Source organism: Adiantum capillus-veneris, chromosome 10 (genome assembly GCF_014529385.1).
Source record: "Adiantum capillus-veneris isolate H3 chromosome 10, ASM1452938v2, whole genome shotgun sequence".
In the NCBI taxonomy this organism is placed as follows: Eukaryota; Viridiplantae; Streptophyta; class Polypodiopsida; order Polypodiales; family Pteridaceae; genus Adiantum; species Adiantum capillus-veneris.
The window spans coordinates 27,238,429-27,256,323 of NC_140940.1; the positions used below are offsets into that span (position 1 = coordinate 27,238,429).

The following is a 17,895-nucleotide window of genomic DNA, read 5'->3' on the forward strand; positions in this document are numbered from 1 at the left end:
GTAAATGAAATGGAAAGACTAATCTCTAGACAAAAAAACTCAAAATACGCACTAGGTCATTCACCACCTAAGGATCATTCCCCGGTTACGGCACCAATGTTAGCGGGTTGCCACGACGGACATCCATAGCATAGCTTTCTGGTACTAACCATACTCATGTCAATACTCATGGAAGTGACTCGAATGGGGAACGGAGACTCTTTAAGAGTGTCAATTCTCAAGAAGTGAATCTAACAAGCAATGTAATCAGGCTCTACAAGCTAATCATCACCTCAATGATCAGAAAATATGTCTACGTCATGTCTCACTTCTTTCAATCATCGCGTGTTTCCATTGACTAAACGAACTCGGCTAGCCACGAAATTTTAGGGGAAGCTACACTAGGTCTTGGGAGACAAGCTTACACTATCTAACAGCATTCTAACAAGGTATAAGAATTGCACTCCACTATGAACCAGGTCATAAAAATTGCAACATAAGAATTCAAACAGGTCATCCTAAGGTCTAATATCGCTCTCCTATCATCAAAACAACATGAAATGAAGTTTTGAGCACCAAAATCTGAAGATAAAGTCAAAAAACACTTTACGACAAACTTCAACAGAACTGACGATGCTTACATTCAAATGAAAGTACAAGAGACATAGACACAATGCAAGTTTCATAATCAAAATAGAATTACTCAATCATTAGAAAAGTCGATAACAAGTTAGAGTTGTTCGACCACTTCAACGTACGTACACAGAGTTCCCCTTCTTCTTCAAAAGATAAGCCTTCCTTTCATACTAAAGTTATTATCTTTTATACCTAAGGCTTTCTAAATGGTCAATAGCTAGGCTCACATGGGCCTTTACAAATATCATGAAAACTTCACAACTCATAGAATGGCGCTACTACTCTAGAATCAAGTTTTACACGTAGTATAGCTGCACTAGCTTTAAAAAATAATAGAGTACAAATATATTAAAAATGCGGTGGTAGGCTAAGTGGGTGTTCGTATGTTGAAATGGACAAACAACTGTTATTACATTCTCACATGGCATGATGTAAAGTAAGAAGAGCGCCATAGGGTCCATGTACAGCACTAGTACAAAATATCAAAGACGAACATGATGCAGGGTATATAAAATGATAGTTAAGAGCTCTTAAAAGAAATCATTGCTATGAAATGAGGTTGGGCATAGTAGTATGGTAAATTTGTGGATATACTCAATGAATGCACTATTGAAATAAGGTTTGATGCAATGGAAAGATACTTTGTCAAAGTGTCCTTGTGTGAACCATGCACACTTCTTTCGACACAAGTTATATCAAAACTAAAGAAAATATAATATATGATCATTTAAAAGATTGAGCACTATACACAGTTTAAGCACCATTGATCATCCTTGGACAGATGGTCATGGTCTTGGGAAGAATGCTATAACCAAATGTAAGAAATGATGATACCTTTCTGATGTAACATATTGAACGGAATGTAGCATCATCCATTGGAAAAAATGCTACAAGCACTTGTAAGCAAATGAAAGTATCTTTTTTCCAAAACACATTGAATGGAATGCAACATTATTTATTGGATTTTCAACATGTTGAAGTTCTACTTAGTCATAAGCCCATCACTTATGAGTCGTTTCCTTTCACCTCTTTTCTAGAGGAAAACACAAAGCCCCCAATAATATCAATGGTGGACCTCCCTTATCGAACTTTACTTTCTCAATAAGACCCTTGTTGCTTTCACTTGTATAGCAATAGAGAACTTCAAAATCTAGGTGCCATTTACTATGAGGGCACCACAACACAATGTACATAATTGGATATTTGACAAGACGTTCAATCCTTTGTTTCTCAAAAGCATACATTCCCTTCGAAATTTACAAGGCAACACCCTCCCAAAAGAGCACAGAAGGCGATCAAATAATGGATATATAACAACACATGCCAAACAATGTACATGGAGACCAAAAGTTTGAAGCGTTTTTTTCAAAATGCAAATGTGTACATATCCACATCTTTGCCCCAACAAAACGTGGAAAAGATGTCATGCCATCATTCTCTTTCATATATGCCTTCTTTACCATCGGAGATGCATGTGGAGCGCTTAAGAAATTGGCCACTCAAAAGGCAAGAGCTTGCATTGTACTAACCATGTCTTGTGATTCATGGCTTTAATTGGGATACTATTCTCATGTTTGATGAAAACTTAAAAGGCAACTGGTAAGATATGTGAAGATTGTTATGATTGATTCCATAAAACTATGTACAAGTTGCCATAAATATTATGTTCTCCCAATATGGTTTCATGTAGGGAAGCAAAGCGAGATCTAACACACACATCAGAAATGAAAAAGGCTCCATAAATGTTTGACAATGTACCAAACTCGAGCATTTGATCTCCATAGATGAAGCATTTTATGTATACATGACACTATGTTTGGTGCAATACTACGTGCACTATTAGATGCTCAATGCTTCCAAAAGACACAAGAGGCCACACAAAAAAACACACATTCTCCCACTCCTTTATAAAACACAATACAAATAGCATGTGTAAGGAGAAATGTTTTCAATATGCACACAGTATTCCCATTGAACAACTTCGAAGCAGCACACCGGAAACACTACTTTAGAAGATCATCTTAATCCAAGTCAAGCCATCAAACACCCGAAAGGGGATACAATAGAAGTTACTAAGGAAGAGAAGGATACTGCCCTCAACACTATATCACATGGCCGAGTTCAAATGGGATCAACGGTGGAGGCAAAAATCAAGGGACATATTCATCATGGGCCATCAGATCGGGCGACCAGGGGTGCCTTATATTTACAAAATTGCCCCGAAGTTACAAATCCGGCCACATATACAAAATCAAACCCAAATCACCTATATTCTAATAAACGCATGTGGGCACAATGGTTAGAGCAAGGGTGCAAAGCAAAACGAATTTACAAGCCTACCCAAATTTACTTTTAGCCCCGAATTTGCAAATGCACATCGGGCGGCTCAAATGCCCCCAAGCGTAGATCCCATTTGAAACAGCCTTGCATAAGATAGTGTGGAGGGGATACTACCTCACTAAAACTTACAATGTCAATGAGAGTTACGTGGAAACTACCCCCACTATCTTGCACAAAAGCCTAGCCCTCATCGCTATCTTACATGGGGGCACCTTGGAGGGGGATCCTTGAGGGCATTGCAGATCATAAGCTCTATCCGATGCACCCAATGTACACATTCAAGAGACTCACTCTCCATTCCTCACACTATTTTGAGAACACCTCTTTGTTCATGCATACCATATAAGACCATGAAGGCCTGCACTCTCTAAGAAACCATAAACAAGAGAAACACACTCCATGAGAAGCTCTCTCTCTCTCTCTCTCTCTCTCTCTCTCTCTCTCTCACACACACACACACACACACACACACACACACACACACACACACGCGCGTGCGCAAGCTTATGGTATTGCCAAAACACTCCAGTAGTATCTCAACATCTTTGCCGTGCCTCTTCTCCTTACTGCATTTGGTGGACTCTTTCAGATGGTTGGTGCAATACTAGGCTTCATAAGTAAGCCCATTTGGGGATTTCCAAATCACCCATTTTCAGCAATCAGAGCCAGATAACTTTTCTTTTCTTCATAGCTCGCTTTAGTTAATTTTTTCTATTTGCAAATAAAACCCAAGGGCTCCCTCTCCAGCCCTCACAAGCTTGCTCTTATGAGAAGCAACATAAAAGGCAATAGGGGAAAGAGGAATACCAAGAGTGAAGTTGAAAGGGAGGTAGAGTCCCTGGAAACCTTGCCAATGGTCATTTCGCTTATGGCTATTGGCAAGAGCTGGTAACCACCCAAGAGATCATCAACTATGAGTCCACATAGAGGTAGCCCCCACAAATCATAAAATGCAGAAGAAAAATTCTGAATAAGAACCGTAAAAATTGTAATTATCTCACCACCACCTAAATTTTAACTTGTGTGGCCAAGAAATACACTGGACTCTGGCAATCTGCATTGCCCAAACAAAGCCAGCATACATTGAGGGCTTTGAAGGACCATCCAGAGTAGTTAACAAACAATAATTGAGTCACAAAATAAGAGGCTTAAATGACGCGTCAATTGTAAAATGCTCGAGCACGGCTCCAATAATTTTATAGCTTCTTTTTAGGTGGCTTCTTTCCTCCCGAGAGTTTGTATACGGCCATTCTTGCAATCTTGTAAAACCAGAAGATGCTGACAAACTGAATACCCAAGGCTCCTACCTGCATCCACATCAGAAACTTCAGTATGAATGGATCCAACATAAGCAGGACATTGAAGCTTAGTACATTGGCACGTCCGCTTTGGATAAAAGGCAGTTCCAGCTTCGACAAAAGGAATACCTTCACCATTATTGGGTTATCAGCAAATACTGTCAAATAAACCAGATAAGGTCCGAGTACAACCCTGGCAAATCCAAAAACCAGAGCAAAACAAATCTGGAACCGACAGGAAGGCATTAGCATGACTTAGCAAGACATCACTCCCGTACTGTAAATGTCATTTGCAGCTTACATCGTTTGCGAGAGCCAAAATCGTGTCTTTCAGACCCAGCTCTTTCAAAAGCTCACGTGCATGCATAAACGGATTGGAAAGTTCCGAAAGCCAAAGGCACATCACAATTTCTGTTCCACACTGCAGACAAACTCAAAAAATCTGCAAAACTCAAATAGGCTGCAGACATCTTCCAATCTAGCAATGCTTCAGTAATCGATGCTTTTGCATCAAAGCCTTTAGACTATACTGACAGGCAATCTAAATCAAGAATCAAAATTCACCCAAATTTGTCAACTATGAGAAAAGAAATCCGTACCTTGTTATCGAACACGGAGTATGCAAGACTGCTGATGCTAACAGTATGGTGAACGACGTTAGAGTAATCGATTGTTGTGTCAAAGAGGCAACAGAAGAAGTCGTATACAAAATACGCCAAGCTCACTGTCATTGTTAACATCTGCATGTATACAAATAAAATAGAGAAACAAAACTGAGTCTAGTATATCCATCCACATGGTTCCATAACCTCTAACTAAGACTACAAACTGAACATGGTCCTAAAACCTAATGTGTGCTAGGATTCATATACAATGGATAAGTAGAACACTCAAGCCCCTCACTAAATTTATGGACTGTTCTTTTCCTACCTCCTCCTCAACTTCGATAACCTCTTTAACATCCTCTTCAACCTCTCCTTTCACTTCCTCATATCCTCCTTGCCCAGATCAGAAGTGGTGCTACTTCCATGATGAATTGTTACAGTAGCTGGATCGGATTACTCTCAGAAGAACAATCAACTGGCGCTCTGTCATCACTAAAACCGGCTAGATACTTGAACAGACAGTGAAGACACTGTAGCAATACCAAAGCTGAAAAAAAAACCAAAATAGAAAAACAGAACACCTTACTGAAGACACTAGAGGGTTGGCGTTCGCTTGTCACGTGCACAAATCCTATGTCCATGTGGACAAGCTAACTCCTACTTCTAGGATTTAGGACAGCCTAGGAAGTGTTCTATGCATGTCCAAGCACTTTACAATAGTTGCATACCCTCTAATTGCACATGAGCACAGCCAATGTCTACTAGGTGTAGGCACTGGGGAGCGTCGTTCCCTTACAATAGTATTAGTACCTCGCCTAGGTAGTCTACAGCACACGAAGCACATCTTCTTAAGGGTTTTTTAACTCATTAATAAGTGACATTTAGCCAACAATTACAAGGTTATTAGTGATTGCTCGAACCAAAGTAGCTATATAGGTGACCCCTTGGGTCACCCAATGATCATAAGTTAGTACCCTCAATGCCGGATGGGTAGGCTGACGGGCACCACGTGCCAATGGAAAAGAACAGACTGAACATCTTTAAGCACTTCAAATGAGAACTAAACGGAAAGAGATGCACGACACAGGACGGGGAGTGTTGCTAAATTGGCTTTATCTGACATAAAAATAATTCTAAATGAATTATTGGATTTATAAGTGAGAGGGTTTTCTCGCTTCGAACACCAGGAAAAATAATTCTAAATGAATTATTGGAATTTTAAGTAAGAGGGTTTTTCTCACTGGAGACATCCGAGAACAGAGTATTCCTAGTGCGTCATTCAAAGTAATGACGGGAGCACTATGAAAGGGAATATCTATAAGGCCTCCAGGAACGGGTGCTTCTCATGCGTCACATCGGATGGGTGACAAGGAGCATCAGAAAGAAGTATCCGACCATCCGGGAACGGACATCTCTGATGCGTCATAGGATGGGTGACATAGAGCATCGCGAAGGAGATTGTACCGTAAGTTCGGTAGGAAAGGACTAGGTGATGGGTATTCCTGATGCGTCACAAGGTGGGTGATGAGTGCATCAGAAAGGGAATATCCATAGTCGGGAGGAAATTCCAAACTGTGTTGGTATTGTGCACAAGGAGAAGCAAGCACTTGAATGAAGATGGGTTCAGAGGAAACTTTGAGGAAAAACAAATGCTTTTTGAGAAAGCGGGATTGCTTTTCGGGAAAACAGATGCTTTCCCGCGAGGAAGTCGAGGAAATCTATGTCTGCATTGCAACTGTGCATGTGATTGCATCCAGGGACACCTGGGAAGTGTTGTGAAAGCATTATTTTAACTTATAAGGTTTTATTGAGTTTTTGGACAGATTCAGACCATTTTTAAAGGTGACCGGCCGCCCACTTAATAAGTGGGCAGCCATCTGATAAATAAGGCAAGAGATCCGCCAGCGTTTTTTTCTCTCTTTTTCTGGCGGAACAACGCAGGGGGGGGAGGAACGAAAAAACGGCCACGATCTCTACGCGAGCGGCGAATGCTCTGCTATTAGTGTCGTGGCCAGGAGCTCGAAAAGCATCACATGCCCTCACTCAAAGGAGGGGATCAATTTTCACAAGGGGAGATGCTGCTGCAGATTTCAATCGTAAAGAAGACGTTGCCGGCGATGCCCATGGCTGCCCCAAGTGTACCCGATGTCGCCAAGACCCAGTGCGCGAGTTCCCTCGCGAAGAAGTGCCTATGGAGCATGTTTCCATCGCGACAAGCTGCTGTTTTTCTCTGTTTTCAGCCCATAAACGTCGTAGACGGGGCTGATTTACGAGAAGGAACCCGAGAACACACCTCTTTTATGTGTAGGACTGGAAGAGAGGATTTTCTATGTAGCGATCTCTTCTGGGGAATTGCTTTTCGAGAACCGAGTTACGTTTCGAGCGTCGAGACTTTGAAGGTGACGATTTTCATGTTATGATCTCTGAATATTTGATTGCAGGTGTGCTTCCTCTTCGTGAGGGAGTAGGAACAAAGGAAGGCATGAGCCTCTGCAGGAGAAAAGCGCTCTGAGGAACTAGAGCCAGATCAGCCCAAGGGTTTCGTACCCAAGTTTGGGAAGTAGATCCATGGATCGGAGAGAGGTAGTCTCTCGAGTTGTGATCCGGAAGTTGAGACTCCCAAGTAAGGACTTTGCGTCCAGGAAAGCAGAGTTGTTCTACAGGAAGAGGACTTTGGAAACAGAGTTGGAAAAGAGAGTTGCAGGGATGTCATGCCCCGAGTCTGGAAGGTGAGATCCAGAGGCGAGAACCTTGATTCTCAAGGATTTGGAATAAGGAACGAAAGTTCCTTGGAATAGGGTTTTGCCCTAGGAATCGGAAGCTGAGGCTTCCGGGAACCATCAAGTTTTATTCTAGAACGAACGTGGTAATACGTTCGGTTCAAGTGCTTGTAGTATAGTAGGGGGGGGGGGGGGGGGGGGGACCAGCCCATCTTCTGGTCCCCAGTACTCTCTCTCTCTCTCTCTCTCTCTCTCTCTCTCTCTCTGGCTTCAATAATAAGTGATAAATCCTATTTATCTGAATGTATTTTATATGGTTGTGCACTCTCGTTTGTGACAGGGAGTGGTGGAGTTCCACCCCGAGAGAGCACTTGCCCCAAACCTTGGCGCCCCTTTCGGTATTTTTCTATATTGCTTGAACAAGGTACAACACCGATACTCCATCCTCTACACCTCCACGCGGAAGCGTGCCGGAGAATGAGCCGTTGGCTCATAGTTAGAGGCCCTCGACCATGAAAAGCAGTTACATGAAGAGCTTTCAAACTCAAAAGCATTTGGTCCCAAAAACTGGCATGAAAAGCTGCCAGTGCAAATTACGCAAACCTGTACAACTACCATGTCAGCAGCGCAAAATGCGGAAATTTGTAATGTCTGCCACGTGGCACTGCCAACACAAAACGCGGGCATCCTCACGGATGCCACATCATCATGCTCCACGGAATTCTGTGTGTGTGGGTCTCGCTTTTAATCTCTTTAGGTCACTTGGGCCCCATCGGACGGGGTCCCACAAGTTGGTGGGAGCTTGTCTTTAAAAAAAATAGGCCACTCGGCAAAACTTTGCAAGTTGGTGAAACTGTTTCTACTTCTTCTGCTGCTTCTAGGGTTTAGGCCCCTCGGCTGGGATCTGCAAAGTTCGCTCCGTTCTTCAGTGGCTACGTCAGCAGTTTGTGACATCCGCCCTTAAAGAATCTCTCTTTTTGCGCTAGCTGATGGCGTAGCAGCCTGTACAGATTTCCATAAATTGTGCTGGCTGATTTTTCTGACAACTTTTGAGACAATTGCTTTTGAGATTAAAAGCTTTTAAGTTTAATCCTTTTGGGGCTCTGCTTTTGGGCATCCTTTGTACCTTTAATGTCACGTGACACATCCAACCCTATGTGATCGTGGACAAGCTACAGCAAAACAGGGTTCACTCAGTCCAGTAAATCTAGATTAGAAGTGATCTGGCACTTTTGTGAGTCTATTCGTAGACCGTGCATGCCCAATAACTTAGTGTAGATGCGTATCCTTTGGTTGCACAAGCATTCCCATCAAAATCCATCAGACTTCAGGGAAATTTTCCAGTGCATTTAGCCTATTTTACCTATTTTTGACATTTTTCACTTATTATTTTTAAGTGACTTTTGTTGGAAAGTAGGTAGGGCAAATTGAGTAAGTTTGTATATAAGCAAACTAGAGCTAGCACTATTTGGCAGAAGAGGCAACAGGAGCCAAACTCAGCAGGCAACTTCTCAACAAGACCTTGGCAGTTTCCCCCACCAAGCAAGAAGAACCATCCCCCTGGCGTTTCTCCATCAAGCACCTTCCCTTAGCGTTTTTTCTCATCAACAGATCCTCCCCGTAAGAAGGTCCCAAGCATGGCGTTTTTGCATTAGCATCATCGCCACCAAACCCCAGTTCCTAGCGTTTTCACAAGACATCAGCTAGCGTTTTTGGGAAGCCTTCAACCCTAGCGTTTTCTGAAGATCCAGCGTTTGCAGATTGCAGCCTTTGCAATCTTCAGCCTAGCGACTTTCAGCAGTAGAAAGACCATCAAAGGTCAGCCCTAAAGAGTAGCAAATTCAGCCCGGAAAGACCATCAGTTTTCAGCCTAAAGACACCTCAGTTTTCAGCCCTTAACCTGCAGATTTTCAGCGACAAAGACCCACAGAAAACAGCCCCTAAATCAGCGTTTTTGGACCCGCAGCAGATTTCAGCCCATAGCGTTTTTGGACAGCAGTAGCAAGATTGCAGATTTCAGCCCTTAGGTCGGTCTCGTCGTCCCCGTCGTCATCGTCAACAAAGCCTAGACTTGCATCAGTCACATGCATTCCCATTGTACCAGATTGTGCAATCATAAGTAGACCACTCTCGCCGACGAGAGTGGGGCCTTCGGAGGAGGATTTTACAACGTCTCTGGTGTCGTATCTCTCTTCTCTCAGTCTCATACACTTGCACGTACAGTGTCCATTCACTTGTTTGTGATCATAGCACTCTCATTAAGAACGGAAGGCTCTCCCTTGTCACATGACACATCCCAACCCTATGTGTCCGTGGACAAGCTACACCACAGCAGGGTTCAATCAGATCCGTTAAGTTAGATTAGCAGTGATCTGGCACTTTTGTGAGTCTATTCGTAGACCGTGCATGCCCAGTCACTTAGCATAGATGCATATCCTCCGGTTGCACACAGCATGATCATCGGAATTCCCATTAGAATCCATTAGCATCAGTTAGGGGAATTTTCCAGTGCATTTAGCCTATTTTCCTATTTTTGGTTATTTTCACTTATTATTTTTAAGCGACTTTCCAACAAAAGTAGGTAGGGCAATTTTGCTAAGTTAATATATAAGCAAACCCAAGTTAGCACTTTCTGGCAGAAGAGGCAGCAGGAGCTTCCCGCTCAACAGGCAACTTCTCAGCAGTACCCCCTCAGCATCAAGACCCATCGCCGACCATCTTCCCCCTCTAGCGTTTTTCCCTTCTACAGCCATCGCCATAAGGCCCTCTCCTTTGGCGTTTTTCCAGTCAGACATCGCCCCCATGCTCCCTCATGCCTGGCGTTTTTGCTCTTCACTAGCAGCAGCCCCCAGATTTACTAACGCCAGCATTTAGTTGCAGCTTTGCAGCGTTTTCAGCACCTAAACACTGCAAGGAATTCAGCCCCTCAGATCTGCAATAAACCAGCGATTTCAGCCCTAATCTCATTGCTGTCCAGCGTTTTTCCAGCCAAAGAATTCCCCCCAAAAAAGGAGCCTTGAACCTTGGTTTTTCAGCGTTTTTGTTCAGCCCTAAATTCCTCATCCAAACAGGGAATTTCAGCCATGTGAATCAGCCCTAAGACCACTCAGAACCGCAACAGTTGCCCCTTTTTGACAGCAAATAGAAGTAGACCAATTCAGCCCCAAAACAGTCCAAGAAACTCAGCATCTAGAAGATCTCAGATTTCGGCCAAGTCGTCGCCGTCATCATCGTCGTCCCATTGCATCAGTCCATTGCATTTGCATTGTACGCATTTGTGCAATCAAGTATACCACTCTCGCCGACGAGAGTGGGGCCTTCGGAGGAGGGTTTTACAACCTCTCGGGTGTCGTATCTCTTCTCTCTCCTTCTCTCAGTCTCATTCACTTGCACGCACAATATCCACTCACTTTGTTCGTGACCACAGCACTCTACAAGACGGAAAGCTCTCTCTTTCCACAAGAACTAAAAGGAACCTTGAGCAATAAAGATCACTAATCTTGAGAAAATACAACATTCATTCCGTTGCACATAACATTGGTATCAGAGCTTTGGAAGTGTTCTGCATTACTCAAGGAAAGAGCCACAAGAACCACAAGAATATTTTTGCTTGTTGCAATCGCACGAACCCAAGTTTACTTGGGCGTGGCGATTCCTAATCGTGTTTTGTTCAAGAGTGACAGAAATCTCAAGAAAGAAGGGCTTGTCCAGCCTCCCCTTGTGTCTCTTTTCACTCACTGAGAGCGGACCGTGCACTTAGCGGCCGGCCAATCGACGTGAGGTGGGAAAAAGCAATCTTGGTGTGAGCGCAAGGCCGCCAAGGGGTGCGCCCGCAGAAAGGAGTAGAACTCGGGTGAAGAGAAGATCCTTCTCAAGCACGGTTTGCAAGCGAAAGAAAACCTCAAGAACCCCAAGAACCCAAGACCCTCAAGACTCAAGAACCTCAAGAACCCAAGATTCTCACGAATCAAGGACCTCAAGAACCTCAAGAACCTCAAGAACCCAAGACCCGCAAGAACCCAAGTTCCTCGTGAACTTAAGAACCCAAGACCCCCAAGAACCCAAGTTCCTCGTGAACTTAAGAACCCACAAGAACCTACAAGAACCCACGACTTCAGAATGATCATCACTCGAAGCGGAATGGATACTTCGCTTGGAAGTGATGAGCATGAGAGAGGCGAAGAAGAATTTTCCCCACCAGAAGGTTTTTCCGACCCTTCCCCATCCACGACAACGATTGCACTAACTCCAATGGAGAAGTTGAAGCTGTTGTTTATGGAACAGACTTTACAACGCAAAGCAAGACATGCCGCAAGAATGGCAGCCATAGCGCGTGAGTACAAGTAAGCACGCTTGGAAGCCAAAGAACGACAAGCCAAATTTGATCGTGAATTCAAAGAAATGGAATACAGACACGCAGAAGCCGAAGCAGAAAGACAAGCAACGAACAAAGCAAGACAAGCAGAATTTGATCGCGAGATCAAAGCAAGAAGGGAAGAGCGCTTACGACTCTTTTCTCCAACTCAGGCACAGATGCACCAGAATCGGGAAAAGGAGACTCTCTCAGTCTCTTCTTCTCCAAAGCATGATACACAGGATTTGCATGATTATGTGCAGCATGATGATGATTTGATTGACCATGATAAGCATGATGATTTGGATGACAAAGATAAGCATGATGATTTGGATGCCAATGAAAAGCATGATGATTTGCAGGATCAAGATGTGATTTCTCACAAGCATGATGAGTTGCATGAAGATGATGTGATTGTTCACAAGGATGATGTGTTAGTGGACGCTTTTTCTAGCGAAGCTAACCTCGTTGTAGATTCGATCAATCACCAAGAATTGATCTTGGCTTTCGAGTCAAGGTCCACAGATCCCCCACATGAAGATTCGATAGATCCGGAAGAACCGATCTTGGCTCTCGACCCTTGGTCCAAAGAACCATCACAGGAAGTATTATGTGTTCGCATGATTGATACGAACGCATTGTTCGAGTGTTTCATTCATGAAGGTTTCCTGTATTTTAGTCAGCATCGTTATGCGATCCCTTTTCCTAGGCATGATATATTGTATGTTGAGCACGTTTCTCTCATGGATGAGCACGAATTTATGCGGATTGTTCATGAAAAGCTGAAAAGTTTGTATGTAAGGAAGTCGCATTCCATGTCTCTTCTTTGGCATGACACAGTTTTCGAAAGATCACATGATAGTATGAGCACCAAGCATAGGCATTTCCATTGTGATTTGCCACAGTTGATGAACGGGTTGTCACTCCGTCTCTATATTCAACTACATTGCATACACAGTCTTTAGAGAAGACAAGATTTTTTTCCTTCACTTTACATGGAATGGGTATGTTCATGGTTTTGTGTTGGAGATGGGTTCAGAATTTTCAGCCTTGGAGATTCTTGAAGACGAAAGAAGCATGACTCTCAACGAAGTTGAAGCATCGAAGGAGCCACAAAAGACTTTGTGTCGCTTTCGGCGTGGCCCAAAGAAGCAAGCGTTGCAGACCTTTATGAAGTTCAAGTACCGCTCGACCCACACAGCAGAGTGGGCCGGCGAAGAGTCCCTTCTAGGATTCCGGATGCTGTTGGCGACCTCCCTCGACGCCATACAGTTCGGTATCAGTACCTCACTTTGAAAAGGAGGGGATGTCACGTGACACATCCCAACCCTATGTGTCCGTGGACAAGCTACACCACAGCAGGGTTCAGTCAGATCCGTTAAGTTAGATTAGCAGTGATCTGGCACTTTTGTGAGTCTATTCGTAGACCGTGCTTGCCCAGTCACTTAGCATAGATGCATATCCTCCGGTTGCACACAGCATGATCATCGGAATTCCCATTAGAATCCATTAGCATCAGTTAGGGGAATTTCCAGTGCATTTAGCCTATTTTCCTATTTTTGATTATTTTCACTTATTATTTTTAAGCGACTTTCCAACAAAAGTAGGTAGGGCAATTTTGCTAAGTTAATATATAAGCAAACCCAAGTTAGCACTTTCTAGCAGAAGAGGCAGCAGGAGCTCCCTGCTCAACAGGCAACTTCTCAGCAGTACCCCCTCAGCATCAAGACCCATCGCCGACCAACTTCCCCCTCTGGCGTTTTTCCCTTCTACAGCCATCGCCATAAGGCCCTCTCCTTTGGCGTTTTTCCAAGTCAGACATCGCCCTCCATGCTCCCTCATGCCTGGCGTTTTTGCTCTTCACTAGCAGCAGCCCCCAGATTTACTAATGTTAGCATTTAGTTGCAGCTTTGCAGCGTTTTCAGCACCTAAACACTGCAAGGAATTCAGCCCCTCAGATCTGCAATAAACCAGCGATTTCAGCCCTAATCTCATTGCTGTCCAGCGTTTTTCCAGCCAAAGAATTCCCCCCAAAAATGCAGCCTTGAACCCTAGTTTTTCAGTGTTTTTGTTCAGCCCTAAATTCCTCGTCCAAACAGGGAATTTCAGCCATGTGAATCAGCCCTAAGACCACTCAGAACCGCAGCAGTTGCTTCTTTTTGACAGCAAATAGAAGTAGACCAATTCAGCCCCAAAACAGTCCAAGAAACTCGGCATCTAGAAGATCTCAGATTTCGGCCAAGTCGTCGCCGTCATCGTCGTCGTCGTCATTTGCATCAGTCCATTGCATTTGCATTGTACGCATTTGTGCAATCAAGTATACCACTCTTGCCGACGAGAGTGGGGCCTTCGGAGGAGGGTTTTACAACCTCTCGGGTGTCGTATCTCTTCTCTCTCCTTCTCTCAGTCTCATTCACTTGCACGCACAATATCCACTCACTTTGTTCGTGACCACAACACTCTACAAGACGGAAAGCTCTCTCTTTCCATAAGAACTAAAAGGAACCTTGAGCAATAAAGATCACTAATCTTGAGAAAATACAACATTCATTCCGCTGCACCTAACATCCCTTCCATAAGAACAAAAGGAACCTTGAGCACAGTTCGGAGCACTCATCTTGAGCAAAGTTCAAACATTCATTCCGCTGCACCTAACATTGGTATCAGAGCTTTGGCACTGTTCTGTATCACTCAAGGAAAGAACCACAAATTCTTTTTTTGCTTGTTGAGGTCGCACGAACCCAAGTTCGCTTGGACGTGTCGATTCCTAATCGTGTTTTTGAAAGAGTGACAGGAATCCAAGGAAAGAAGGGCTTGTCCAACCTCCCCTTGTGTCTCTTTTCACTCATTGAGAGCGGACCGTGCACTTAGCGGCCGGCCAATCGACGTGAGGTGGGAAAAAGCAACCTTGGTGTGAGCACAAGGCCGCCAAGGGGTGCGCCCGCAGAAAGGAGTAGAACTCGGGTGAAGAGAAGATCCTTCTCAAGCATGGTTTGCAAGCGAAAGAAAACCTCAAGAACCTCAGATCCTCAAGCACTCAAGAACCCAAGACCCACTAGAACCCAAGTTCCTCGTGAACTTAAGAACCTCAAGACCACAAGAACCCACAAGAACCCACGACTTCAGAATGGTCATCACTTGAAGCGGAATGGCTACTTCGCTTGGAGGTGATGAGCATGAGACAGGCGAAGAAGAATTTTCCCCACCAGGAGATTTTTCCGACCCTCCCTCTTCCCCATCTACGTCAAGGATTACGCTAACTCCTATGGAGGAGTTGGACCAAGAAAGAGAAGTAGACAGAAAGGCCTACGAAGAAGAAATGGCAGCCATAGATCGTGACTACGAAGAAGAAGTGGCAGCCATAGAACGTAAGTACGACTTGGAAGAAAAAGAAAGTCAAGCCAAATTTGTTCGCGAGAATAAAGCAAGACAAGCAGAATTTGATCGCGAGACCAAGGCAAGAATGCAAGAGATGTTGCGACTCTTTTCTCAAATTCAGGCACAGATGAAAGAGAATCAGGAAAAGGAGACTCTCTTAGTCTCTTCTTCTCCAAAGCATGACACAGAGGATTTGCATGATTATGAGAAGCATGATGAATTAAATGATAATGATTTGCATGATGATTTGATTGACAATGATAAGCATGATGATTTGGATGTTAATGATAAGCATGATGATTTGCATGATCAAGATGTGATTCCTCACAAGCATGATGAGTTGCATGAAGATGATGTGATTGTTCACAAGGATGATGTGTTAGTGGATGCTTTTTAGCGAAGCTAACCTCGTTGTAGATTCGATCAATCACGAAGAACCGATCTTGGCTTTTGAGTCAAGGTCCAAAGAACCCCCACAAGACGATTCGATCATTCAGGAAGAAGCGATCTTGGCTCTTGAGCCTAGGTCCAAAGAACCCTTACAGGAAGTATTTTGTGTTCGCATGATTGATACGCACGCATTGTACGAGTGTTTCATTCGTGATCGCTTCCTGTATTTTAGTCAGCGTCTTTATGTGATCCCTTTTCCTAGGCATGACATATTAACGTTGAGCACGTTTCACTCATGAATGAGCACGGATGTAAGCGGATTATTCATGAAAAGCTAAAAAGTAGGCATTCAAGGAAGTCACATTTCATGTCTCTTCCTTCGCATGACACAGTTGTAGAAAGAGCACAAGAAAGTATGCACACCAAGCATGGGCATTTCCATTGTGTTTTGCCACAGTTGATTTATTTAGATCAGCACGACAAGATTCGATCTCATTGTTTGCGTGTGTGTGGTGAACGGTTTAGCACTCCGTCTATTTGTTCATCTACATTGCATGCACAGTCTTTTAGAAAGACGAGATTTTTTCCACTCACTTTACATGGAATAGGTATGTTCATGGTTTTGTGTTGGAAATGGTTTCAGGAATTTTCAGACATGGAGATTCTCGAAGAAGAAAGAAGCATGACTCTCGACGAAGTTGAAGCATTGAAGAAGCCACAGAAGACTGTGTCGCTTTCGGCGCGGCCCAAAGAAGCCAGCGTTGCAGACCTTTATGAAGTTCAAGTACCGCACGACCCACACATCATAGTGGCCCGGCGAAGAGTCTCTTCCAAGATTCCAGATGCTATTGGCGATCTCGCTCAACGCCATACAATTCGGTACCAGTACCTCACTTTGAAAAGGAGGAGATGTCACGTGACACATCCAACCCTATGTATCCGTGGACAAGCTACAGCATAATAAGGTTCAGTCAGTCCAGTCACTCTAGATTAGAAGTGATCTGGCACTTTTGTGAGTCTATTCGTAGACCGTGCATGCCCAATCACTTAGTGTAGATGCATATCCTTTGGTTGCACACAGCATGATCATAAGCATTCCCATCAGAATCCATCAGACTTCAGGGGAATTTTCCAGTGCATTAGCCTATTTTACCTATTTTTCACATTTTTCACTTATTATTTTTAAGTGACTTTTGTTGAAAAGTAGGTAGGGCAAATTGAGTAAGTTTGTATATAAGCAAACTAGAGCTAGCACTATTTGGCAGAAGAGGCAACAGGAGCCAAGCTCAGCAGGCAACTTCTCAACAAGCCCTTGGCGGTTTCCCCCACCAAGCAAGAAGAACCATCCCCCTGGCGTTTCTCCATCAAGCACCTTGCCTTACCGTTTTTTCTCATCAACAAATCCTCGCCGCAAGCAAGTCCCAAGCATAGCGTTTTTGCATTAGCATCATCGCCACCAAAACCCAGTTCCTAGCGTTTTGACAAGACATCAGCTAGCGTTTTTGGGAAGCCTTCAACCCTAGCGTTTTCTGAAGATCCAGCGTTTGCAGATTGCGGCCTTTGCAGTCTTCAGCCTAGCGACTTTCAGCAGTAGAAAGACCATCAAAGATCACCACTAAAGAGTAGCAGATTCAGCCCGGAAAGACCATCAGTTTTCAGCCTAAAGACACCTCAGTTTTCAGCCCTAAACCTGTAGATTTTCAACGACAAAGACCCACAGAAAACAGCCCCCAAATCAGCGTTTTTGGACCCGTAGCAGATTTCAGCCCATAGCGTTTTTGGGCAGCAGTAGCAAGATTGCAGATTTCAGCCCTTAGGTCGGTCTCGTCGTCATCGTCAACATAGCCTAGACTTGCATCAGTCACATGCATTCCCATTGTACCAGATTGTGCAATCATAAGTAGACCACTCTCGCCGACGAGAGTGGGGCCTTCGGAGGAGGGTTTTACAACGTCTCTGGTGTTGTATCTCTCTTCTCTCTCTATCTCTCAGTCTCATACACTTGCACGCACAGTGTCCATTCACTTGTTTGTGATCATAGCACTCTCATTAAGAACGGAAGGCTCTCCCTTCCATAAGAACAAAAGGAACCTTGAGCACAGTTCGGAGCACTCATCTTGAGCAAAGTTCAAACATTCATTCCGCTGCACCTAACATCTAAATAAGTGGGCAAGGCCTCACTTCTCAGAGCATCT

The 17,895-nt window shown here is 43.9% G+C and overlaps 1 protein-coding gene across 2 annotated transcripts in view; it reads right to left on the minus strand.

Annotated features, from left to right (window-relative positions):
- Nucleotides 1-3,906: 3,906 nt before the first annotated feature.
- Nucleotides 3,907-17,895, minus strand: part of LOC147448593 (uncharacterized) — a 58,094-nt gene continuing 44,105 nt past the window's right edge. For both annotated transcript variants that reach the window (XM_086521161.1, XM_086521162.1), the window contains 4 exons: nt 4,853-4,993; nt 4,555-4,674; nt 4,383-4,478; nt 3,907-4,262 (listed from right to left, as the gene is read on the minus strand). In XM_086521161.1, the coding sequence (XP_086377287.1) occupies nt 4,152-4,262; nt 4,383-4,478; nt 4,555-4,674; nt 4,853-4,993 (468 nt within the window). In that variant the 3' untranslated portion in view covers nt 3,907-4,151. The remainder of the gene's footprint in view (nt 4,263-4,382; nt 4,479-4,554; nt 4,675-4,852; nt 4,994-17,895) is intronic.